The 25,145-nt window shown below is 39.1% G+C and overlaps 1 protein-coding gene across 2 annotated transcripts; it reads right to left on the bottom strand.

Moving 5' to 3' along the window:
- Positions 1-469: 469 nt before the first annotated feature.
- On the bottom strand, positions 470-20,802 carry ZNF507 (zinc finger protein 507). Of its 2 annotated transcripts, XM_079316194.1 has the most exons (7): positions 20,732-20,802; positions 15,949-18,083; positions 14,714-14,819; positions 10,169-10,283; positions 7,814-7,918; positions 4,614-4,748; positions 470-4,484 (listed from the first exon to the last, which is right to left on the bottom strand). In XM_079316194.1, exons 2-7 carry the CDS (start codon positions 18,076-18,078, stop codon positions 4,121-4,123), a joined length of 2,955 nt encoding a protein of 984 aa, XP_079172320.1. In that variant the 5' UTR covers positions 18,079-18,083; positions 20,732-20,802; the 3' UTR covers positions 470-4,120. The 2 variants fall into 2 exon arrangements, with proteins under 2 accessions (XP_079172320.1, XP_079172321.1); XM_079316195.1 differs by lacking the exon at positions 7,814-7,918.
- Between the last annotated feature and the right edge of the window lie 4,343 nt (positions 20,803-25,145).

Below are 25,145 nucleotides of genomic sequence, written 5' to 3'. Positions count from 1 at the left end.
GAAAAGCTCCAGCAAGACCAAGAAATATGCTGTATATTTAAAAATAGGTTTCAGGATATGTTTTAGCTTATGTGATAGAAAAGCAAAAGTCAGTCACCTGAAAAAAAGCTGTTTAAGGCTTTCACTCATTTAAATTAGGGAATAATTCCTACTAGTTTCATTATGTATTTCAAATTTGCAGTTCTTCCTTCACCATGGTACCACCCTAATTGCATGCAGGCTTACAAATATTTTGACTTAATAGTTTCAAATTTCTTCTCCACAGTTACTTTCATAAAACTTGTATTAGCAGTATTTAAACTACTAATAACAACTAATGCCAATAATTTAATACAAGAATAAGAAATGGCAGTAAAGTATTTGAAATAGTTTTTGACTCAAACAGATTTTCCTCTCTCTAAACACTGGTTCAGTGTTTGTATTTTCCATATTCATATTTCATAGACGCCAAATAAAAGTGACTAAAGCATTTAACAAAAAAAAGTTTATTACCAAAATACAATATTAAAGTCAATACGTGACAAGCTCCTGTAAAGCAAAATAAATTATTCTAGCATTGTACAGTATTCCAGAAGGTAGTTAAAGTAGTACTACAGACTTTGCTTCATCCTTCCAAAGAGTCACCTATAAGGAACACAATCCTAGAGAGAGCTTAAGGCATGCAGCTTAATGTGCTGGATAACTTTATAAAACAAACTCATCCTATTTAATAAGATACAGTATCAGAATTAACTGCAGTCTTTACATGTCAGTTTTCTAAATTTTTTTATACTTTGGCTATAAAAGCAGTGCCATAGTGTTACAATACCTTTTCTTAAAAAAATACATGTACCCATGTCCATGAATATCAAATGCATATGTAAATTTCTATTAAATATATCTTAACAAATGTTACTTTGAGCACCAACTGTACATTTCTTCAAATGATTAAATAAGTGCTTATGAAAGAGGAAAATACCATAACTCTGACTGAATCCCACTATTTTTCCAGGTCAAGCATAAATCAGGAAGATGAAATCTGCACCCATTTTTCAGTACAGCCAAGTATGAATGAAGTTTGCTCTTTAGTGGAAGTACAGGCATTGCAAACAAAGCTGCAAGTTACAGTTTGTATCACAGAATAAAATCTAATTTAAACACACAGCACATGAATAGCTGATCACCTGGTAGTGCTGTGACCGAAGAGATAAAAATAGTTTAAAAGCTTAAAGAAAGGGGAAATTTGCAGTGTTAGTAACTTTGAAATATGCTTAAAACCCCTTACAAAACATGCAGCCAAGCCAGCCATACACTTTTGAAAACAGATAACCTGAGAAACAATTTGCTTTCAGTAAAACTAAGTCTATAATTATTTCACATGCAGGACTTCTGACAAAGCCCCTGGGAATTGTGAGTGGGTAACTAATTGCAAGCAGCATGGAGACAGCTAAAAAAAGTAAATCTCTGTGCATATGGGAAAGAATTTTTGTTGGCATTTGTCAGGGCTGATAATGGTTTTTAGAGGCAAGTAGCTTTCTGTTTTACAGGAACACATGGTCAAAAAGAACAAAGCAATAAGAACAACTGTGAACAGACACATCCTGCTTAGGAATTCTGTGACAGATTCCTGGTGCACTGCACAGAATGCTGCACGTGTGGCTTCCACACACACCAGAGCTCTTCATGTTGATTCAAGGTCATTGGCTTTTGAAATTTTGGTTCACTGCCTTCTTCTTAGCTTATGAATGCAAGTTTCTCCTTTTTTCTCTTTCACTAGCTGAGCAACTTTAACATAATTACACAAAAATAAGAGTGTGGTAAATATTGTTTCTGTGAATACTGACTGGTAGTTTAGCATTACTAGGGATCTCACTGTCATTTACTTCTTCCAGCAAATGGGATTTCTGAGTGAGAAAGTTGAGACATATTCCAGATTATGTAGTATTTTCACATTAATTCTGTACTGAAGGTAAAATAGCAGTGTCAGTAAGACAACCTGAATATCCCATTAAAAGTTCATTATCTCCACTGGAATTTGGGGTCGTGTAAATAAATAATGTGTTTTTCAAATGTAAAATCCATCTGTAGGAACACAAAAAATAACTATTAACTGAAAATAATGTGTGATTAACTTCACATACGTATTTAAAGTATTTCAGAAATTCAGCACAAAAATGCTTTGACCTTATATCCTGACCAATTCTTCAAGTCAAATGTGTACTTTCTGCAATGTAACTTATAAACAAAATAATACCTATTTAATCCAAAAAACGAAGTAAAATCCAGGAAAACTCTTGAAAACAAATATCAAATATACTTGAAGTCTTGATGCTTCTACCCTGGCCTCTACATTTTGTGCTGCTTCACGAACCTGTGACTTCTGTTACTGTTTTCTTTTCCTGGTTGCCACTTCCAGGCAGTGCTAGCACAATACAGACACTCCATGTGCCAGCCTATTACAGCTGATTTCTGCTGCTAGAAGGGTGTAAATAAAGGAACCAGAAACCACTGTTTTCCTAAGAGTAAGGAACTTTGTAAGTATTGAGCTACTAAAAATCAGGTCACTGCATGCCCGTGTCAGCACCTGGCAAGCTGCTGTGCATCTGCCATTCATTAAAAGCAGGAATACATGCCTGAACTAGCAAATTTAAATCTGGCTGTCAAAGGGCTTCTTTGGAAGTAATAGTACTTAAAGAATTTTTCAGAAGATTAAGTAGCCAACTTAATCAATAACCTCAACAAAGTTGCCAGGTAACTAGCCAGTATATTAATATTGCACAGTGATATACAGATGACCATCTTCTACTGCCAACTGCTGTAACTGTAAGAACAACAAATAAAAAACCCACACACACTGTAATTTTAGAATCTGAAGGGTTTAAAAAGGTGAGGTTTCTATGTGTTTCTTGGACAACTAAGTAATCTCTAATTCCCTTTATCAATCCATCTTATAGGCACTAGTAAAATTTGTTCAGTAAGTGACTGGATACAGTTTTGGCTTAAGACATTGTTTGCCTTTTTTTTTTTTTTTTTTTAAATATGACTTTCTACAGGAAGATTATCTTTCAGCTCATTATTTCTACAGTTACAGCTCTGACAGACAAGTGGGATATTTGGCAAGCCAGTGGCATTTCAAAGATTGCCAAAGCTCGTAGGCGTTCCTGAAAATCCCAATTTGTGCTCACCTACATCTTTTGGAATCTACACAGATTTAATCTACATCACTTTGTGGTAAATATTGTTAATATCTTGTTCTCATTAAAAGCATTGCTCATCCATACTGCAAAGTAATCGCCACAAATAGAAAGTGACATTTTAAGCTTTTCTTTTTAAAAATAATTTGTCTGAATGTGTCAAGAAAACCATGAAGAAACAACAGGTTATTGTTATAAAAAATAATCTGTCACACACTGTGAGTTGAAAAGATAGCAGTTTTGTAGTTAGGATCCAATCAAACAAATAGTTATTAACAAAATGCTTCTAGCCCCTTCACCTCCTGCTGCTCTAAATCAATGGAAAGGATGGCAGTCTGTTGGAAAATGACTTGAGAGTTGGTAAAACATTAAAAACAGACTGGGAAAAATGGAACTCCTGTGTGTGCATACAACACAGACATGGCCAGGCCCACCTCCCCTCTCCCCACCTTCCAGAAGGCAGGCAGCGGGGTTTACCAGATCATATTGTAACAGTTTTATCTGATCTGTTGCCAGATCATCTTTCAAAAACCGGGGTAAAAACCTTCCTTGCTGAATTACTTGGAAAACGACAAAGAGGAAGGAAGAAAAAAGCTTTTCAAGTGATTCAAAGCTTTCACACCTTTGGGTTTTAAAGTACTGTTCTAATGCATTATTACTGACTACTACCTGACAGGAAAAGAAAAAAAAACAACAATCCTACATTCTTGGCACCATATAAAGAAGTAACAGGTTAAAATGAATTGATCTATTCTCCACACCTTATATTTATCTCTTAAATGATTCATCAGTCCCTGGTTAAAACACTGTGCTCCTACTGAAACAAGAACTCAGGATGGGAATTCAAGTTTTGCTTGCAATTCTTCTCTTTAGCAAGTTTGTCAGGCAAAAATTAGCAAAGAAAGAAAATATTCACTCTAGGAAATCCTCTTAACTTACTGCTTCACCTAGTTTGTATTCTGAGCCGTGCTCTGGTCCTTGTTTAGAATGATGTTTATGATTTCACCCTCATGTTCTTTCATATGATCCAGCAGATTTTCTTTGTTGGTAGACTCAAAACCACAAATACAGCAGCAGAAGAGAAGAACACAGTATTCTGTGCCAAGATGGGGTAGAGTGGAGTTCTTTTCTAAACTGCATGAGGTATTCATCAAGCTAGGCTTTTCATTTTCATCAGAACCTGAAATTTCATTTGTAGTCTGGTTAACTGACTCTGTAAAAGACACCAAGTTGTCTGAACTTCCTAGTATAGGTGCTGTACTTTCATCTGTGCCTTCTAATAAGGTTTTGTCAGTGAGCTGTCCTTGAAACCTGAAATTATAATAAAAAAACAAAACAAATATTAAAATATACAGCTGTTCCTTTTTTATAGGAATTTTACTTTGGGTCATGCTTGGGTCTTTTGAGAGATAATAGGGTTTGACAGAAAATCAGACATACCTACTGCTTTGTGAAATTGCATCATTAATAGCCTTGTTCACTTGTTCATAGTTATAATTTTGGTCACTTGCATGTTTCCACATGTGGGACTTCAAGGATGGAGGATGGCTACATACATATCCACAGAGAGAACATCTGGGGGAAAAATGGAAAAGAAAAAAGAGAAACATTTAAAAGTTAAATTTTATTAGTTCAGTAATGGTTTAGTTCTTCCAAAAGGATGAGTAAGCAGAGAGATCCATGTGAACCTTCTTCTTGGTCCCCCTTTTCAGTTTCATAACTGGGTCATGTTAGTTTGCCAAGTCTCATCCTGAAATATAAGACTATTTTTAGGGTTTGAGAACTTTTTAATCTATTTTTTTTTTTTTTTCTAAACAACTGAATTGAAATCTTATCTGGCCTGATAAAACTGTTTAAACACTGCAGAAATGCAGTATTTCTGCTGAGTGCAGAAACATGGCATCTGGCAGGGAGGTAGTGAACTCTCTCTGCCATTGCTCTAAACCAAGCAGGAACTGTGTAATTAGCACTAATTATGTAAATTGAACTAAATAAGTTTTTCCTGGTATAGCAGGTATTAGTTTATTAATGATCACAGGGCTGTTGAAGTTGGAAGAGACCTCTTGAGGTCACATAGTCCAATCCAGCCCCTCAAGCAGGACCAGCAGGATGCTGAGGGCAATGTCAGATTCTGAAAATATTCACACATCAAGACACAGACAGGTGATCATTTTCTCCATTGAGTTTTCTATCAGCTCCAGCACCACAATACTAAATTTTCTATTTCCCTGTAAAACACCGTCTTACACAGTAAAGAACAAAACCTTGAATAATAAATCTTATTTACAGGAGATGTAGTGGATATTTATGGATAGAAATAACCCCAGACTGATCAAATCCTGTATAACCCTTTTCATGCATGAATATACATCAGAGGAGGTTTTTTTATGTGTTTTTTGAGATGATAAATTAGTCACCTCAGCATGAAGGAGATGAGTGATACTGCATGACATCACTTCAGCAGGATCTGTCTTTTTGTCTTTAAAAAAAGCTATTTTGCTCAGCTGCCTGCTACTTTAGAAGGCATCAGTTCCCCAGATCCCATGGAAAAGATCAGAATCAATTGAAGGTGACCTTGTGCTAATAAATTATAACCAGGAATGCATGTCTGCTCAAGCAATGTGATCCCAGTGTGTTACTATGATGAGTCTGTTAAAATTACCACAATGGAAGTTATTTCTTGTACATTTTTAAGACCTTTTCAGAAATGTAACCTGGAAACACAGGAAGGCCTACATGAAACCACATTATATACTACAATTCAGTAAGGTATTATGACTTTTCATAATGACAGTAGGGTACAGTCCTTAAATGCCCTGCAAATAATCATACACAGGAAACTATTTCTGCTCAGAAGATTGCAGAGAACAGCAAAAATTCCCCAAGTTAGGTGAAAGCATGGTACACTGCCTAGCTTATGGAGCAAGGTAATTCTGTCCTGCTGGGGAATGGCAGGTGTGTCCTTCTAGCTCACTTTTCTCCACTGATTTGGAATGTAGAATCCTATTTGTCTCTTTTCCTTCTAATCTGGAGCCTTACAAAGAAAATGGATGCTTTCAAAGATAGGTGAGTGTATTCTCAGATTGGGAATCTTAATATCTCTAGCAAGGCTGTTACAAAATACATCATTAGATAAAAGGCAGACCTTGTAGTTAATTTATAGATAAAATTAGGCCAAAATAATTTTTTTGTAAAACACAAATATCAACAAATAAATGTTAATTTGATTTAATGTGCCCACTAGTCTCACCATACATATGATTTTGTGTGCCACTAACACTGCTTGGTCAGTGATTTGGGAACACCATGAAGCCACAGCACAGTGTCCATTTTTACCTCCCTTTAAATACTCTCATTTTTTGAAGCTCATTAATTTACTCAGGTGATTTACTAATAAAATTTACTTTGCTGAGAACAGTATGTTTTGAGCCAAATACTGTTGACTATTTCAGCATCCAGTTCAAATCAGACACATAAACTCCAACAGCTTTTAGCATGCTGCACTACAGTTAATGATTATATACTTATAGTATAGTTACAGGATATGCAACACTTTCTCAGAGAAACAAAATTATCTACCACTGAGTTAAGCAGTAGAAACCTTTCAATTCCATAGCATGACCTGTCCTACTGCTTGATTTGTGCTGAATTATTAAACTCCACTGTTCAGGTGTACTCTACACATTGATATACTGGGGAAACAATTCTCTTGCAGCTTTGGATAGACTAATTCCTTGGGGATCAGGGACCAAAGTGTGGAGGTTTCCAGGAATCTGTGGTAATACCAAGAGCACTCAGCAATCCTGTGGCAAGTATGACAGCTGAGCAAATAGAACTTAATGCTTCTATGAACATTTTGGGGGAAAATGCAGTGGAAGCACTTTTGAAGCAGTTTCTCTTGAGAAGAAACCTCAGTGTGAGTGTGCTTTATTTGGATTCTTCATATTGCCCTTAAAAATCTTCCAGTAAGAAATACTCAGAATATTCCAAATTTTCTTTCCTTTCCCTTCCCAACTTCTATTTTTTGGTGCAAATTAGTAGGAGACAATTACACACATTTGTGGCAACTTTCTCATGCATCTATAAACCACCCATAACTATGGACAGACTAGAAGGGACACTCATCACTTAATGACTACTCATAGTAAATCTCAACTAGGTGATGCCAACCTGGATTCCAACTGATGTGAACATGGCAAAGGCTGTGCCTAGACAGAGATATTAAACAAAGCCAGGGAACGTTCCTGGATACTGGAATTTACCTGTCTGTAATGTTCAATGTTAGAAGTGCCAGGGCATGGTTTTGGCTCATACAATCTCCTAAACAATTCCAGGCATGCTTAGGTAATTAACACGGCCCAGAAATTACTTGCAATAGGCAGTTTGTGTGCAACCACCACATTCTGGAAAGCAAAACACAGAACACTGTCCCAGAGGGAAGTCATGGACATGTTTAATCAGCCAGCAGAAGCACTGCCTAGAAATGCCATGGCAAATCCATCCAAAAAACCCAAACAACCCCAAACAAGTCTCTGTAGCACAGAATGGCTCTAGGAGGGAAGGCAATAGAATCTGAGCACTGCTTCAATGTAAGAAAACCCCCACTGAGAGAGCTTTTGCCAATGAGCCCCGTTACATACTTGAACTGTTCCAAGAGCTGCACTGCCTGATGCTCCTGGGGGTGCCGCCTCATGTGGCACTTCAAGCTATTCATATTTGTGGTGGCGAAGTCACACACGCGACATCTGAAGAGACAACAACAAGTGAACTAATCTGGCAATTCACTGCTGACACTGTTCCAAACCCCAACAGCTACCAGAATGCAAAGGTGCCTACAAAGACTACAGCTGAGGAATAACAACATGCACAGAACTCCAAGTCATGGTGTTAACCTGCCATTGGGCAGTGAGAAACTTCTGCAGCCCAAAAAAGCCTCCACCTTTCAGCCAGCATCACTAGGCATTACACATTATATTTCTCCCTGAAATCTCCCTCGTGCCCCTCTCCTGATGTGGGTAAGCCTCACTAAGTGTGAGCAAGGTGAGGATGGCTGGGTGCAGCCCTTCCAAAGGCACAATGTGACCCTAATTGCTGCAGGGGAGAGTTTGTGCTCTACTTAATGCACCAGCAAGGTTCTCGTGACTTTGCAAAAGCCAAATCAGTAACAAAATACTAAGTTTCAGGACTTCATTGCTGAAAAAGAAGTCAGTGACAAGATTAGCATATTCAGATGTAGGTGCCCTTAGCATGTCACATCATGTCATTCAAATTTTTATTTTTTTTTTACTTCTGTCACAATATCTTTGTATAAAACCAATACATAAAGCAGTCTGGATCTAAATTCAGATCCATGGATTTAGATCCCAAAGTATCACACAAATTCCTGGTTATTAATCAATGCACTACCACACGACCTTCCTGTACCTGCCATATTAAAACAGAAACCATCAAGCTCAGCTTTGTTTGAACTTTATGTGGTTTTCGGTTTTTTTTTTTTAAAGTGGTAAAATGTCCAGTTATAAAATTTGCTCTAAAGTGTGAAACAGTTTGAGACTGCAGGATACTTAGCCTGAGAATACTCACTATATTTTTCAAAGGATTTAATTGTGCAGTATTAAAATCCAGAACATATCAAATCTACAAAAACATATCATTTAAGGCTCTACAGCTTAGTTCCAGCAAGTTTTGTCAAACAAATAATAAAATATGTTTACAGCTCTCAAAATGGCAGCAATATAGTAGACTGCTGTTTGATACTATGGAAGGCTTGAGGAATTCATGTTTCAGAAGGAGAAATACCATAAATACTAGATCATTATAGTTTTCAGACTGTGGCTTAAGTATCCTGCCAGGTTTTCAGATTTGTCTAAGGGGTTTGTGAAAAAATAATAAGAGAAGGAAGGCAGATGAGTTGGTTTGTATTTAGTATGCAGCAGTCTGTATCACCAGTGGAAAATTTCCAAGGATTCCTAAATCAAAACAGGCTGCTAACACCAATTTGAAAACTACCATGTACAAGGCACTCTACAGTATCTGCTGCTCCAACCTCACTAAGAAATAAATAATGGTAATAGTGAAGGTTCTCAGGAAAAAATAATCTATTTGCATTCCACACTTGCTCTCTGACTAAACATCTTGTGAATTTTTGCCAGTGTTATGGGCTGTCGCAATAACGCAAATCAAAATACAACAAGTTTTCAAGGTCTGTTTTTACAAAAGAGAAAGTCTCTGCTTAGCTCAGTATTTCAAGGTTTTGAGTTTCCAGAATTTACATTAAAGGTAGAAGTTTACATTAAAGAACAGCTCAAAAACTCTATTGACTCAGATCTATTTTCTAGCCACTAGAGAGGGACAGAGATCCACACTGAGTGAGCACAGATTGAATTTGGGGGAATTTGTGCAGCAACCAATAGGAAAATGCAGGATTTAATTTTTTTGGTGGGGACCTCAGCTGTAGTATTACATGTGATTTTAGATACCCAAGTTCCTATATAAATCTGTATGATACCCTTGTAGAAGACTTATAAAATATGATCCTAAGTGAGTATGTTATTATTGTTAGAAACTAGTGAAAAAGATGAGGCACTTGGTGACAACGGCAGAATTTTTCCACACTCTGAAGCAGTCAACGTATAAAGCACTAATACGACAATGGAGAACATTTTGCAATAAAGGAAATCCAAAATGAAGTTAGGTGTGCAAGGGTTCTGAGAAATATATTATTATTGTTGGCTAAAGTCCAGTATTTTAACAGAATTATCTTCCTCTCCACATGTGGATGCTTCAAACTGAAAACAAGCAGCAGACTGCCACAGCAAAAGATACATTCTGGAAAAATTAGCAAATCTTAATTATGTAGCTTGAATCAGCCAGCAAGTGTGGCTCCTTCAGTAATTAGCAGTAAAATAACATGATTGCAGTTCTTTAGCAGCACCTTTCCCAACTGCATGAGCAGCTCAGTGACCCTGGCAGGGCCAGGTAGCCCCAGCACTCACCTGTATGGTTTATCCGAGTTATGGATCCGGCGGTGATTCCGAACTCCCACGTACGTCGTGCTCGTGTAGTCACAGACATCACACCTGAACAGCTTCTGAACTGAAGACTTGCTTCCTGCTGAAACAAAAGCCATTCTTTTAGAGAGCTGCACTCAGCCTTGTAAGGAGTTCTCAGTTCTAATTTCATCACAACTGAATTATGAAACATGAATTAACATTTTTGAAGTAATAGTTTTGAATGCCCATAAACATTTCATACTTTTAAAGTACTCAACAGACATAAAGGTAGGAAAGTTTATTTTACCATACTGTTCTGCATTTGTCCTGCTATTTACAGGAATTATTAAAATTTTAGGAAAACATGTTCTTTTTCTCTATGTGGACACTGCCCTTCTCCCTGCAGTTGGGTAAAATCCTGTTACAGCAAAGATGATAAAATGTGTGACTGCTGAACCCAGCAGTTTCACTGCTTTGCAGAATGCATCAAATCAAAGGAAAAGACAGGGATTGAGAATGATGAGTTTCAAACTGGCAAACACAGAGGAGAAAAGCAAAAGACCTCCCAAAGCCTCTAAATTCTCTTTATCATCCAACATTCACTCACGTTTTCTGAAAGATATGAGAAGATTAAAAAATAGATATTGACCAGATGTCTTAATAAATAATTTGGAACTTACCCAAATTACCAAAAAGCAATTGTAACAAAAGTAATTTTTTCCTTCCAGAATGAAAAAGACTCTTGAAAAATTAATGGTTGCAGAGACAAAGGCTAATGACTCCTTAAACAGAGGAAAATGTGTGCCCACGAGTGCACAGTTGGAATATTTTTGAGATGTAAGTGTGTACACTTTAACAGCCCTGTTCCTGCTCCCACACTTGAATAATGGCTTCAGATATTAAGATATTAACATTTGGGAAGAGGGATGGCATTTTTATGCAGGTAATTTTCCCATTCCAGCCTATCATGCTGTACCTCATGCACTTTTTTTTTTAGATTGAATTTTCTCATTATCAAAACAATTAAGAGTCATGATGGTAAAACTCTTTTTGAGGAGACATTTCTTTTCCCACAGGCAGGCACTGAATTATGCCAAAAAAGGGTTCTAGATATATTATTCTGATGAATGCAGTCACACAGCTAACTTTAACAGTAAGGGAAAATTACAACTAATTAAACTTTCACTCCAAAATTTAGCAGTTTTGGTTCAAGATGCAAAGTAATTAGTTAAGGCTGATAACTCCAGAGGGTTATTGTGAAGAATATCTAGTACAGCATATAAAATAAAATGGCAGTCTGAATGCAAAGACAGTGAAATAAAATTAGAATATTTCTGTGTGTACCAAGATGACCAAAAATATATTTCTTATATTTCATTTTAAAAAATGCCACAGTGCTCACTCTTTAGCATTCTTGTAAAAAATATTATGGAAGTAATATACAACAGGCACTCTGCAAGTCAGCCTTAAAGCAAAATATATTGGAATTTTTCCTACAATAGGCTCATAGAGTAAAATGTATTAGTTTTGTTTTTACTTTAATGTAAAAATTATCAAAACAATCCTAATTATTTACTTGAAGACTTTGGAATTTGTATTTCTGCATTTTTCTTTTACGAAAACATATTTATGTAGGAGACCTCAAGTGGATTAAGGACACTCACTGGGCTGCAGATCCATGGGAGAGCAGGGGCTGTGCTCTGCTTGAAGGGGTTTTCCATCTTAAATTCTGCAGCTTTAGAATAAACTGCTTCCTGATGTATTTTCTATTACGAATTTGGTATTTCAGTGGGCAGGCAGTTTAAAACCAACAGTATCTAATGAGATTTTTAAAGCATTATGCAAACATATTAGCTACAATGTAGTTCTAAGAGGCTCACACCCAGCAGCACACACTTAGGAGCAATTATTTATACCAATCACTACTTTATATTTATTCCTTCCACAAAATGCACATAAATTATAATACATCACATCATCTCTTGCTGTTACAAAATAGCACTCGTGTCCTTCACTCCCTCCACTGGCTTACTTCTTGTGGTTTGGAGCCTGTTTTGCTTTCTGCATGGAGAATATTAGATCTCCTACAAGTGAATATGGAAATGACAGATCTTTGTTGCAGCAGCAGTAACAGGTGCTCCTGTAATGCTGCTTATTACCCTATTCCTTCATTATTAGACATTTACAATCTGATCATATCCAGTGTCATAATGCTCCTTTTAATTTATTGTACAACCATGATGAATAAAGAGACTTTTAGGACTAACTATTTCATAAACAAGAAATGAAACTGTTCCAGCTCAGGCATCTTTCACATTAACAGATGCTATGCCATAAACTTCTTTGTTTTGTGTCGCTTTATAGGGATGACATCTGTTTGACAAGAGATTGCTGTACTGCAGTGATGCTGCAATTTGATTATAAATTGGTTCTGAAATAATTTAAGCATTCCACAGTACGAGTTAATAAAAGTTTAAAAGGAGAACTGGTTTCATTCAAGCCACGCTACTAAATTTCATGTGGGGTAAACAATCAATTAAAGTGCATAGATGGAATACTTCTGTAAGATAATCATGAGAAAAACATATTTATAAAAACACCTCTAAATTAAATTAAAGCAGGCAGTTTTCTTGAAAAGGGTCTTCCCTTTCATGGAAGCTAATTTACAAGATCAGGATATGAACTAAAACAACCTCATTGAACATACTAATTTCAAAAACAGATAGGACTATTGATTTTCACATTACCAGTCCTGTTACCAGGACTGGAGCTCAAAAGGTACAGTATTTCTCCAAACCTGACATGTTTCAGTCATTGCAAGGCAGATTTTCATGTATCACCATATCACTGGTTTATAGCAAATGAAACATTGTCAGAAGAAACAGTCCAAGCTGTGCTTGTAGATATTTGTAACTTGCTAAACTAACAATGTTTTATTTCCTATTACTTCCATTAAAGCATTTATACCATTGCTTCTGCAGGAAACCCCCATTATGTAACAGGAACATTCCCACTCCCAGCAGACCCTCCATGGCCATTTCTCTGTCTCCCCCTGGCTTTGAATGGCTCTCTCAGTCCTGGGGAGGTACTGAGCACTACAGATCAATTTCCTGAATTTAAATTCCTTCAGCATTGATGAGAGCAAAAAGGAGCTGGGAAGGGTCACTCTACCTGATGTTGATAAGGTAATTAACTTTTAACTTGTATACTGAAAGCCAGAAAAGGAGACAGTGAACTAAGAGAGCAGAGGGCAAAGTTGGGCACTCATTCTGTTCTGACATGTACCAAGTTGTTAATGGTGAACCATTGCCCATCCACCCTGGCTCAGGCTGGTCAGTGCCTTTTTTCACAAGAAACTGCATCCATTTCAACTACTTTTGCACTCACTGAGCAGCTGCAGAGGAGAGAGTAGAACCCAGAAATTTCCACTGCAACCTAAGTACTATTGGAGTGCACATTTTGCTGTCTAAACAAACGAGAGAGCACAGTTAGGACAGAAAAGAGCTTTGTGCACAAAATGGAAATACTTCAGCTCACAGTTGTTCAGAAACTATCTAATTACTAGTATTTCTCCATAATGCTCCAAAATTGCAAAAGGCTAATAATTATAGTGTTGCCTTGAAAATAAAAATGCTGTAAATATTTTCAGTAGCTGTAACTCACCAGAGAAGAGGATGCATTCACATTGCAGTGATACACAGTGGCTCTCCAGGACACACAAGGGATTTCAAGGCCACATTTTCTCCTAAACTTCAGAATTTGGTTATTTTTTCCCCTATTTGATTACCTTAATGCATTAAGGGTTTGATGGATTTGTTTTTGCTTTGTTCTTTTGGTGCTGTTTATATTTTGCAAACAAACATTATTAAATTAGAAGCAGATACACATTTAAACAAACAGGAGGCTCCAAGCAACCTGGTCTAGTGGGAGCTGTCCCTGCCCATGGCAGGGCTTGGAAAGAGAGGAGCTCTTTAGTCCCTTACAGCCCAAACCATTCTATGTCTCTATGAAAATGATACCTACTGTTACCCTGGCAACTCTTACAGATACAGGTTGCATATTCAGAATGTCTTACATTTGCCTCACTAGGGCTAAAATAAATGACTCATTTTGGACATTACCATAATTAAGCATAAATTTCTAAACTCAGAAGGAATGGCATTGTATGCAAATGCTGACAGCAAACTACATTACCATGGTGACTTAAAAAAAAGGCTTTCTTTTGTTTAGGTCATTTGGAAAATACTATAGCTGCTGAAGGAAGGAAGAAAAAAAATATTTTTTTCTTAAAAATCCAGAATAATATTGCATATCGGTTGTTTTTCACAAGAAGAAATGCAGAGCTAAAAATGTATCACCTAACAATAAACACCACTTAAAGACTGACACTGGTAAATTCTGCCCTCTGGAAAGAACATACATTTAAGGTTATGAGCAGGGATGAAAACATTTCAGCACAAGAGATCTTAAAACCAGTTACACAAACACAGCAAACAAGTAATGTTATGAGTGACTTTTTGTAATTTCAAGTGTAAATATAAACAGTACCTTCTCTATCATCTGCTTCATTGGAAACTACTAGTTTGTTAGCTGTAGCTGTGGAGAAGAGATCTGGAAGACTGTGTTGTTCTCTTTCATGATTTCGCAGCTGGCTCTGAAAAAACAGTTCCTAATGTTTAAACATACACTACAAACATACAGTGATCACTTGGAATACTGCAATCATCTGTGACATTGTTACTCAAGCTTTAATGACAACTGATATGAGATATATGTTAACATACATACAGATTATCCCTTAGGTAGTTTTACTACAAACAAAACAAGTAAATATCATGAATTAGTGACATAAAGGACTGATGAGAAGATTCTATGATTTGTGTTTATTTAGAAAATAGATTTCCTTCTTTCCCCACTCCCACAGACAAGTGGCCACAGTTCTTCCTCCAAAACTGTTATACTCCAAAAGCAGTATGAGATTAGAGGCTTGTGTGAAAATTAACTCAATTTTTGTATTGCCTACTGACTTAAGAATACACCAGTCCTGTTTCTACTTGCTCAGGGAGTAAAAAGAAGAGATGGCCCTTTACTAACCTACTTGTATATTTTCTCAAACTAGGATTAATGACAATAAATATGGGAAAATTTGCATGACCACTGCTTCCAAGAGGTCCAGCTGTACAGCTGGATACTGATGCAATCTGTTCTGTATTCCTGAGTACTGAGCTGAGTACATAGGAACTCACTAATGCTTAAAATAGCAATTAGGAAAACTGCAGAAGTGTATTATTCTGCTCTGGTATGTAATCTTTCAAATCAAAGTTCTACAAAACATCCAGAGCAACACAACAGTGGAAAAAAAGAAGGAAAGTTCTGCTTCAATGTGTCTCATGTTACCCCCAACTGCCACCCTCACAACAGGAAGGCATGTTTGAGCATTCTTTTAAAGTTTCAGCTATTAAGTTCTTTGATGTTTCCATTTCTATTTCTTCCTGCAGTTGCTACGTGTGGGCAGGAAAAACAATACAGTATTATTATGTCCATAAGATAATTCTCAGGAAAAGAAGCTATGTGAGGAAGCAAGGTTATTTCAGTGGGCAGAGCAGAATAATTATAGCTGAACCGTATATCCAGCACGTGCTGCTGGCAATAATCCCTAATGGTAATTACAACGAGGCCGGGATGGCAGACGGAATTAAGTTAGGAAGAGGGATCACCGGTTATTAAAAAAGCAGCGAAATAGGTTATTTAGGGATCCTGGACATGCACAGGAAGAGCTTTACCTTGTAGTGGAAGGACTCCTGGCACTGCTTGCACTGGTACATGCGAGCTTTGCAGTGGTTGATCATGTGGCTCTCCAGGCCCTTGCTGTCCCCGGCCACGTGCTCGCAGATGGGGCACTGGTAGGGCTGGCGCTGGCGGTGCACCCGCAGGTGCTGCTTGATGTAGCCCTTGTTGCCGCTGCTGTAGTGGCAGAGGCGGCAGCGGTACGGCCGCTCGGCGCTGGGCAGGAACTCCACCAGGCTACTGCCGGCCACCGCCGCCTCGCCGGCGCTCTGGCACTGCGCGTTGTCCTGCAGCTCCTTCAGGATGTCATCGTCAGAAGCGTTCTGGTCTGTCCTCTCCTTCAGCTTTTCAATGACAGTGAGCAGTGACATGCTGATGCCCATTTTCATTGGTGCTTCTGATAACTCTGGTCTCTCTTTCTTTATCTCAACTATTGCACATTCGCTTTGGTTTAAGCCACCGAACTCCTCTGAAGGATCCTTGAGTGAGGATACCGCTTTAGAATGAGCCATGCATGGGCCATCAGTGCCCTGTTCTGCACCTGCATCCACAGCATCTTCTCCAGTCAGAGCCCTGAGGCTGGACCGTGTCAGTTCTGCAGCTCTAATTGGCATTGTCACAAGAGCTTCTGCTGCTAAGGAGTGCAGTCGCAAGGACTCTGAATTTGTCCTCCTTCGTGCAGGAGGCACATTTTCGTCAGCTGTTACATTCTTATTAGCGCTTAATTCGTTATCTTTCTTCTCGGTATTATTCCATTCTATTATTACTTCTTGAATTGCATCTGAATGGTAAACTTCATCAGGTTCTTCACAGGTAACAGAGGACTCCTCTGAGATCAATTGCTTTTCTGTTTCAATGTCAGTGTTCATTAAGAATGGCTTTTGTAAAACACTTTCTTCAGCACCTGGCAAACGCTCTACTATGACATTAATGTGACCCTTTTTATTTGGACTACAACTGATGATTTTCTGTGCTGATGACAGCAGGCTGTCAGTTATCAAATTGTCAGGCTCGGTATCTGATACAGTCTCCTCTACAACCTCTGTAGTAGGAGAATGCACCACAGACTCACTTAGTATTTCTTCCTCTTTTACATTTGTTCCTACGGGCGATTTACATGACAGTTGCTCAGAATTGCAAATCTGAAGCTGAAGAGAAGGCTCACTATGGATATCAAGTTCGTTGTTTTCCAAAGAAAGGACAACTGCATCCACACTATGAGGTGTGTGAGTTACAACTGCCTCTGACAAGCTGGTGGTTTCATGTTCTTCCTCAAAGATGGGGTAGGAGCAATCAACCTCCCCCGCGTGTTTCCAAGCGTGTGTTTTCAACATCCTCTGCTGACCACAGGTGTACCTGCAAATCAAACACCTGTACATGCCATACTGCTCGTAGGTGTACCATTTCCTCCTACCCATTTCAGGCACAGGAGCAGACTGAGTTGTATCCTTACATTCCAGATTCCCTGTCTGATCAGTCCCTGATTTGACACTTCCTTCCTTCACTACTGGCCCTTGCAGAAATGAACTTGTGACATTGACACACTGCTGCACTTTTGTCTGGATGCTGTTTTTACCAGCGTTCTCGTGGTGATTTTGGAAGTGGGATTCAAGTTCTTCTTGGCTTTTGGAGGCAAAATGACATTCTGAGCACATTAATATCACTTCATTTTTCTGCCCATGTTGTTTTATGTGTTCTTGTAGAGTCAAGAGCGAAGGCGATAGAAATGTACAGAGACCACACTGGTAGCACGTCACCTTCTTTTTGCTTTGTGGAAGACATTCAGTCACAAAATAATCTGCCTGTAACTCTTCAGTCTTTTTGGTAGCAATCACTGAGAGCTCAATTGCTTTAGCTGGGATTTCACAAAGCTCATCTGCGTCCAAGGACTGTGCAGAAGCATCGGCATGGGAGCGTTTCTTCCCTATTAAAAGGCATCTCTGTGACTTCTCACTTTCCACTATTTTGCTCAGCTTCTGGATCACGTGGATCAGAGGGTCAGTTTTACATTTTCTCTGGTCTTCGCTGCTCTGCAGTGTTGGGCCAATGACTGTTTCAGAAATCAGCACAGCCTCCTGCTCCCCAATATTTGGCATCAATACTGCAATGCTGCTTCCTTCTTCCATAATACCTAGGAGAAGGAGGGTTATAAAAAATAAAGATTTATACCTGCACAATAATGAAAATACAGCCCAGTACAATTCACATTTCTCTCTCTACCAAACACGGAAGCCCAATTTCACTAACCTAATAAAAATCTTCAGAATGCCTACAGAAATAGCCAAAGACATTTAGTGGATACTGCGGATGCTACATCAATATACAATAATACAATACAATAAAAAATAATACAATACAGCTGGAGAGAAGAATTCCAAGAGAGTCTCCAGCAGCCTGCCTCCAAGCTCTACAAGGGCAAGACAAGAAGTATCAAGTGTAAGCTGAAGAACAGTGTTACAGCTATTCTCTTTTTCTTTACAAGCACTACACATCTGAATGCTAAACATTAAAATATAAATTGACAGTAACTGGCATACTGATGTTTAAAAGGTATGATATGAAAATATACTCCTAATGTACTTTGATGCAGCAATGCTCCTAAAGCAAATGACACTTTGCAACAACATATTTTATAAAAATAAGCAGTTTTTTCCTTGAAGTGTTAGAAGAAAGTAATTCTGGCATTCACTTGAATTAGTCATTTCACTATGACTATTTTAAAGATCATTCAAATGTCAAATCATATTTATCATTACAAAAGTAATTTTCTAAAAAACTTACTAATTGCAGCTGTTTTCTTAATTGCAGGGAAAACCAAGTGGTACTAAAGTTATAAAGAGCAATTCTTTTCTGTTTTGAGCTACAGGCAGTTACTATTTCCAATTACCCCTCCTTTAAAAAATATCCAACCATAAACCACAGGCAATAAAGTGATAGTGTTGGAGGTCAAATTAAAAGCCAATTTACATAAAAACATACCTTGTGATGCGGGCAGAGCTGTGGGGTGGGGGATGAAGGAGCTGGACAAAAGGTCTTACAGTTAAATTTACTTCTGAAAAAATGTCTAGTAATAACATATTCAAGTGCCACTACATATACAAAGTTCTTATGTACTATGTATAAAACTTAGAACATAAAGAGATGAGGGCTATTTGTCAGTCATCCTCAAAAATTATGCCAAGTTAATTCATGTGGATTTTTTTATTTTTGAATTTTTTTCAAGGAAGATTCAGAGGCTAAAAACCTGCGAAATCAACTAATTTCTACTTATGAATTTAGTGTACAGCATTATAATGCACAGACACATGAGAGCAAGGTTTGTGGTGCCCCTTTTTACAGAAAAATTCTGGGCAAAACTACTCAAATTACCTTCATCTGCCATTCAGCTTCCAATTCAGGTTATCATCAGAGCTTTCAATATATGCAATGTTAGTTTTTTAGTATCATCTGTGCCTCATGTTAAATACTTCAAGTTAAAAACTATTATTTGAAAACCACCCTAATTCAGTTACATAAAAACACTTTACTATTTCCTTCAAATTGTTCCAAAACCATTATGAAAAGTGAACAAACCTGCTTTTTCCTCTAATTGCTTTTTCTGAAAGCAGATTTAATGGAACGTTCAAAGAAGTAATGTCTACCTGAAATATTTTCAATTTGAAAATGAGTTAAGGAAAACTGGTGCAACTTAAATTACCCTTGGTACTTTTAAAAGTTTGCAAGTACTGCTTAATAGACAAATATTTTCCCTACCTGAAAACACCTGAAAGCAGCAGAACAACTAAGAGGAGAAATCCTTGACAAAAGATCATGAAAGAAATATGCTGCAATGTCCTGTTGATGTGTCAGAATGGCAAACAGAGAGTATCTTCACCTGTACTGATCTGGGGTGCTTGGAGCTGATCTCCCTTACCAGATGTGAAACTATAGAATATCTGTGTTATGTCACTCTCTGCTTAGAATTTAATGCTGTCTGTTGCAGACTTTGGTTTTTAGGTAAATCAAAGGATGGTAAGAAACACGTTTTTGTACACAAATTATCACAGTGTAAGGACGCACAATGATCGAGTTCAGCTCCTGTCCCTGCACAGACCATCCCCAAGCGCCCCATGTGCCCGAGAGCGATGTCCAAGCGACCCGCGCAGCAATCAGAGCAGTGTCTGGGGGAGGCAGAGGGGCCAGGAGGGCAGGATGCGGCCCCGAGGGGATCGCCCCGAGCCGCCCATTCCAGCCGTCCAAGCCCCGTCGGGGCAGCGCGGCGAGGCAGGGCAGGGACAGCCCGCCACGCTCCGACCCGGCTGGAGAGCGCGGTGCGATGGTATCACGGCTCCCGAGGGCAGGGAAACTGCCCGGCCGCCCGCCCTCCCTCCCGCGGGACGGCCCGAGAGCCCCGCGCCCCGCGCCCCCAGCCCCGCTCCGTGCCCGCGGGAGCCGGCGCGGCTCGGGCAGCGCTCCGGGCGCGGGGCAGCGGCGCCGCAGCGGCCGAGTGCAGCGAGGAGCTGGCCCGCCGGGGCGGCCGGGCGGTGAGGAGCGGAGGGGAGGGAATGGAGGCAGCCGCGGGCCCGGGAAGGCTCCGCCGGGAGCCGCTGCCGCCCGCGGCTCCGCACATGGGTTGCGGCGCGTCGCCCCGGGGCCGGCCCGCCGACCCGCGCCTGGGGCCCTGCAAGGCAGCCGACCGCCCGCCGCTGCCCGGCTGCCCGGGCCGCCCGCCGCCGGCCCCGGGCCGTCCCGGCCGGCTGTTTGCCGGCAATAATGGGGAAAAAGCCCGGTTATCCTCACCTCCGGCCACCGCTTCAAGATGGCGACGATGGAGCCCGTATCACGTGACACGCGCGCCCGGGTCAGGTGACCGGCGGGGGGCGCTGCCGCCTCCCGTTGCCATGGGGACGGGGAGGGACACTGCGTGAGGGGCGGCGGGGCCGGGGGACACGGGCACGGCACGGGAGTGTGTGTGACACAGGGCTGAGGGGACACGGGCACAGCACGGGAGTGTGAGTGTGTGACACAGGGCTGAGGGGACACGGGCACAGGAGTGTGAGTGTGTGACACAGGGCTGAGGGGACACGGGCACAGCACGGGAGTGTGAGTGTGTGACACAGGGCTGAGGGGACACGGGCACGGCACGGGAGTGTGAGTGTGTGACACAGGGCTGAGGGGACACGGCACAGGAGTGTGAGTGTGTGACACAGGGATGAGGGGTCACGGCACGGGAGTGTGAGTGTGTGTGTGTGTGTGTATGTGTGTGTGTGTGTGTGTGTGTGTGTATGTGTGTGTGTGTATGTGTGTGTATGTGTGTGTGTGTGTGACACGAGGCAAGGTGTAGGACAGGACCGGGGTGTGCCAGTGTCAGCCCCGGTGTGGCAGAGCCGCTCAGCATGGCCCGGTGCAGCTGAGACTGCAGCCAGTCCCCGGTGCTGCCCCTGCAGCTCCACTCCGCCTTTTAATATTTTAATGTTTCACCTAAGTTTCCATTCTCAGTAGCCTGGAGTTGACCTTTTTTGCGAGGTAGGTCTACCACAAAAAGATGGAATTTGCCATCGTATTCTCCCTTTTGTCAGCCCAGATCTGGCAATATTCCCACAGCCAATGCTGAGCCTGGAGCTTCAAAAATTGTAGATTTTTTTTTTTCCCAACATGGTTTCTGATGGTAAACACCTGCAGTTAAAAACTCAACCTCCACATTTTGGGTCTAAAGCTGTCAAGAAGGTTTAGCAGTTCTAAGTGGGCAGAATTTCAGAGTTTACTTTTTCTCTTAACTCCTTGAGTTATGAAGCTCTATTTAATTTTATAGTTTTAAGACAATTCAAGTCCTATCCTACAATCTTTGACTTGGTACGAAAAATTTGGTAAGCCTTTGATAAAATTAAAAGAAGAAATGCAGTCAGGAAAATGCAAGGATACAACCTATCTTATTAACATCTATTAAATGCATCTATTAAAAACCAACTTTAGGCTGTATAGTATTCACAGTATCAAGGTAGTAGTAATAATGGCAACTTGCTTCAGCTTTTTCTGCCATATTAAGTACAGCCTTTTCATAGAAAATGATTATTCTTCATACACCCTGTTCCTTTAAAAGCTTTGTTTCCATGTCTGTATGTGTCATAGTTTAATTAAGCAGTTACCTGAGATGATTCACACTTGTAGATACAGGACTCTCACCCTCCTTTTTCCAATCAAAAAATGCTAGGATCTGATAGATCTGAATTAAAAATACTGGGTTGATAATGAGTAATCATCTCCATGCACTCTGTTATTCTTCTCTGTTGTAATTAAACCTGGACTAAGTTAAAAATTTCATTCTCTGTGCAGGTATGATTGTAGAAAAAGACAGATTTAGACTTTACACTTTTACATTAGTTCAAAAGGCTTCTTAATTCACAAAGTTATTTTCCTATTTTTCATTTTCATTGCTTTCAAGTTGAAGGAGACATGAAACCAAATGAAATCTGGATAAGGCACCTCTCCCTGAGCAGTAGAGATGAGACTCTTGTATTCAGGATAATATGTACAGAATGTTGATGTTTTTGTAAAAGTTTATACAAAATTGCTTCCTAAGTACTATAAATATGTACAGAATGTCGGTGGCATGAGTTTTATGGTAAACATTACAAGCTTAATTTAAAAGAGTAACACATAGTCTAGAAACACCAGGTGAATTTCGAGCTACATCAGCAAAGATGCAATCTTGAAGTAAAAACATGCAAAGTGCACAGATTTTTGTGTACACTTTTAAAATGACTGAAATCTACATGCTGTAGCTTTCCTATATGATGCCTGTTTCTTCTTTGTGGCCTCAGTCTCGAGACTCTTTTCAGGCATCAAATGAACAATTAGGTTTGTTTTCATTAATGACTTGTACCAGGAATGAGTTATATAATTGTCAATGAAAAATCCAATTTGGCCCGCGAGTTTTCTACATTTTCATGCCTGGCAGTTCCCAAACTAATATAATTTTCACATTATTATAATGTATAATATAACTGGAGTCCCTGACTTTATTGAGTAGGCATTAAATAAAACGATTTGTAGTTCTGTGAACAGCAGAAGTGAACCTTGCATGGAGCCCTGGTTGGAAGGGAGGCTGTGGCTGGTGCATCCCTTCCTGGGTGAACAGTGCCATGAGTGCTGTGTGAGCACTTGGAGTGGCATGAAAAGGAGAATTCTAATTTAATATTTCACCTAAGTTTCAGTTCTTGGTAGCCTAGAGTTGACCTTTGTTGTGAGGTGGATCCACCACAAAAAGATGGAATTTGCCATTGCACTACCATACTATTGGCAAAAAGAGATTTTTCTGCTATCTTTGTAGACTAACACACTACAACACAGAAGCCTGGATTTAGTTTTTTTCATTCTTTTTAGCTGACAGAATGTGTTTCATATTGTCTGTTTCTACTCATAGCTGTCTTGTTTCTGAGTAAAAAAAAGTTTAGAGTGCACAAAATGCTGTTCACTATCACATGAAAAATGGAATGTTTGATTCCTCAGAAAATGGAAGAATTTGCACATTTTCACATAGGTGTACAAGTATTGTGCAAGTACTTTGATTTATCAGACTGGCATGGTGGGTACCCTTACTATGATATGGAGCTTTAGGGAACATTTTGACCCTCTAGATTCAGAAGTTTGTGAATGTGATGCATCATCTAGGAAAATGCAGACAGTGACAGAAGCATGATAAGAACATGCATTAGGAAAATGATATTGTGTTATTTGTTTATGAAATAGGACTACATTATGTTCTGAGAGAAAACACTGCAGGTGGATTGAGAATTGTTAGGAGTACTGAGAAATTATGCAGGGAAGAATGAGCACTGTCTCTGCATTTAAACAATACAATAGAATGTGATTGACATATATGGATAATAAATAGTGTAAAAGAAATAAATTGCACTTTAAATATGCTTTTCCTATCATTAGATTAATTAGTTATTCAGTGAAGTTGAATAATGGTTTTACACTTTCAAAACAGGTACAGGAAGTTTTACATTTCTGTTTTTTTCTCATATAAGTGCAATCAGCCTTTGGTACTCATTGCTACAATACATGGTAGAAAATAAAACTTTGCAAGAATTAAAATGAGTATTTTAAACCCAAGTTCTTGTATATAATGAGAGAACGTTTACAACTGTTCCAGATGGAATCAGAGATGTAAATATTGAAATAACATTTTTAGTATTGAGGCCAGTGTTGATGGGTGTTAGGAAGGATCTTCCCTTGGGACAGGTGTGTGATGCTTTATGCATAAGGTTTAGAGTGCAATTTCCTTTGGGGTGGTTGTGCTTCTCTGCTGCCAGAACCCAAACCTCACACACAATCCTTCTGTGTTGTTAGACTTAGTTATCTTTTTGTTACAGCCTCAGAGCTCTTTTTCCTTTGGCAGTGAGGCATTAAAGCTGAGCAGAATTTATATTACTTAGATGGTTTATTTTGCTTTACACAGCGTTTTCTGCTAGAGAATTAGGAAAATTCTGTATTAAGTGATATTTCAGCTGCAACAATGACATCTAGGGGCTGATTTATATTAATTTAATTTAGATACATATCTCCTGTTTTTGAGAAGATAGTTACTAATATGTTTACTAAATCTAAATTATTAGTATTTGCTAAAAAGCTGTGAATCTGATATATGTCATATATTCGGAGGATAACCATGACATTTTTAACTTCTTATCTTTTTGTCTTTTGTTTCCCCTTGATCTGTCTTTTAATTATTTTGGTGCTGCTACCACTGCAAATCAGCGAATCTCTCATTACTTTAGACCTTGTATTTTTCCATGACACGTTATCAAATGATGAGATTTTTTTTTACTCTGTACTTTAGGTATACTTTTCTGTGAATTAAAGGCAAAACACTTTGCCTCTGCTTTCCTACATGATTTATTCTGTCTCCTAGAATCACATCTACTTGATTTTGTACAGGAAATGAGACTAAAAATCCCTGTACTCAATCCCCTGCTTCCCCCAGCTTTATGGGAGTGTAGACACAGGCTTGACTCCAGATTTAAACCCTGTGATTCAGGGCCACCTCTAAGCTCTATGTAAATCTAATTTTATGTGTGCAAGTAAGTGTATACGTAAAATACGTAATTGCAATTTAGAGATGATTTAACAGCATCTGTCCTATTATTTGCAAACTTAACTCTCATTCCCTTGAATCTTAGTTATTTGACCATAAGTCACTTATTTGGAA

Source organism: Erithacus rubecula, assembly GCF_903797595.1.
Source record: "Erithacus rubecula genome assembly, chromosome: 12".
NCBI lineage: Eukaryota > Metazoa > Chordata > Aves > Passeriformes > Muscicapidae > Erithacus > Erithacus rubecula.
The sequence above is the reverse complement of the archived record's forward strand: the minus strand, read 5'-3'. Positions and strand labels throughout refer to the sequence as shown.

What these genes read in the sequence shown, in the direction of transcription:
- ZNF507 (XM_079316194.1), bottom strand. Translation starts at nt 18,078, where the DNA reads ATGGAAGAAGGAAGCAGCATTGCAGTATTGATGCCAAATATTGGGGAG. An exon ending in AACTCGGATAAACCATACAG is followed by an intron (nt 7,919 to 10,168) that starts GTGAGTGCTGGG and finishes TTGTCTCTTCAG; the next exon opens with ATGTCGCGTGTGTGACTTCG. An exon ending in GCAATTTCACAAAGCAGTAG is followed by an intron (nt 4,485 to 4,613) that starts GTATGTCTGATT and finishes TTATAATTTCAG; the next exon opens with GTTTCAAGGACAGCTCACTG.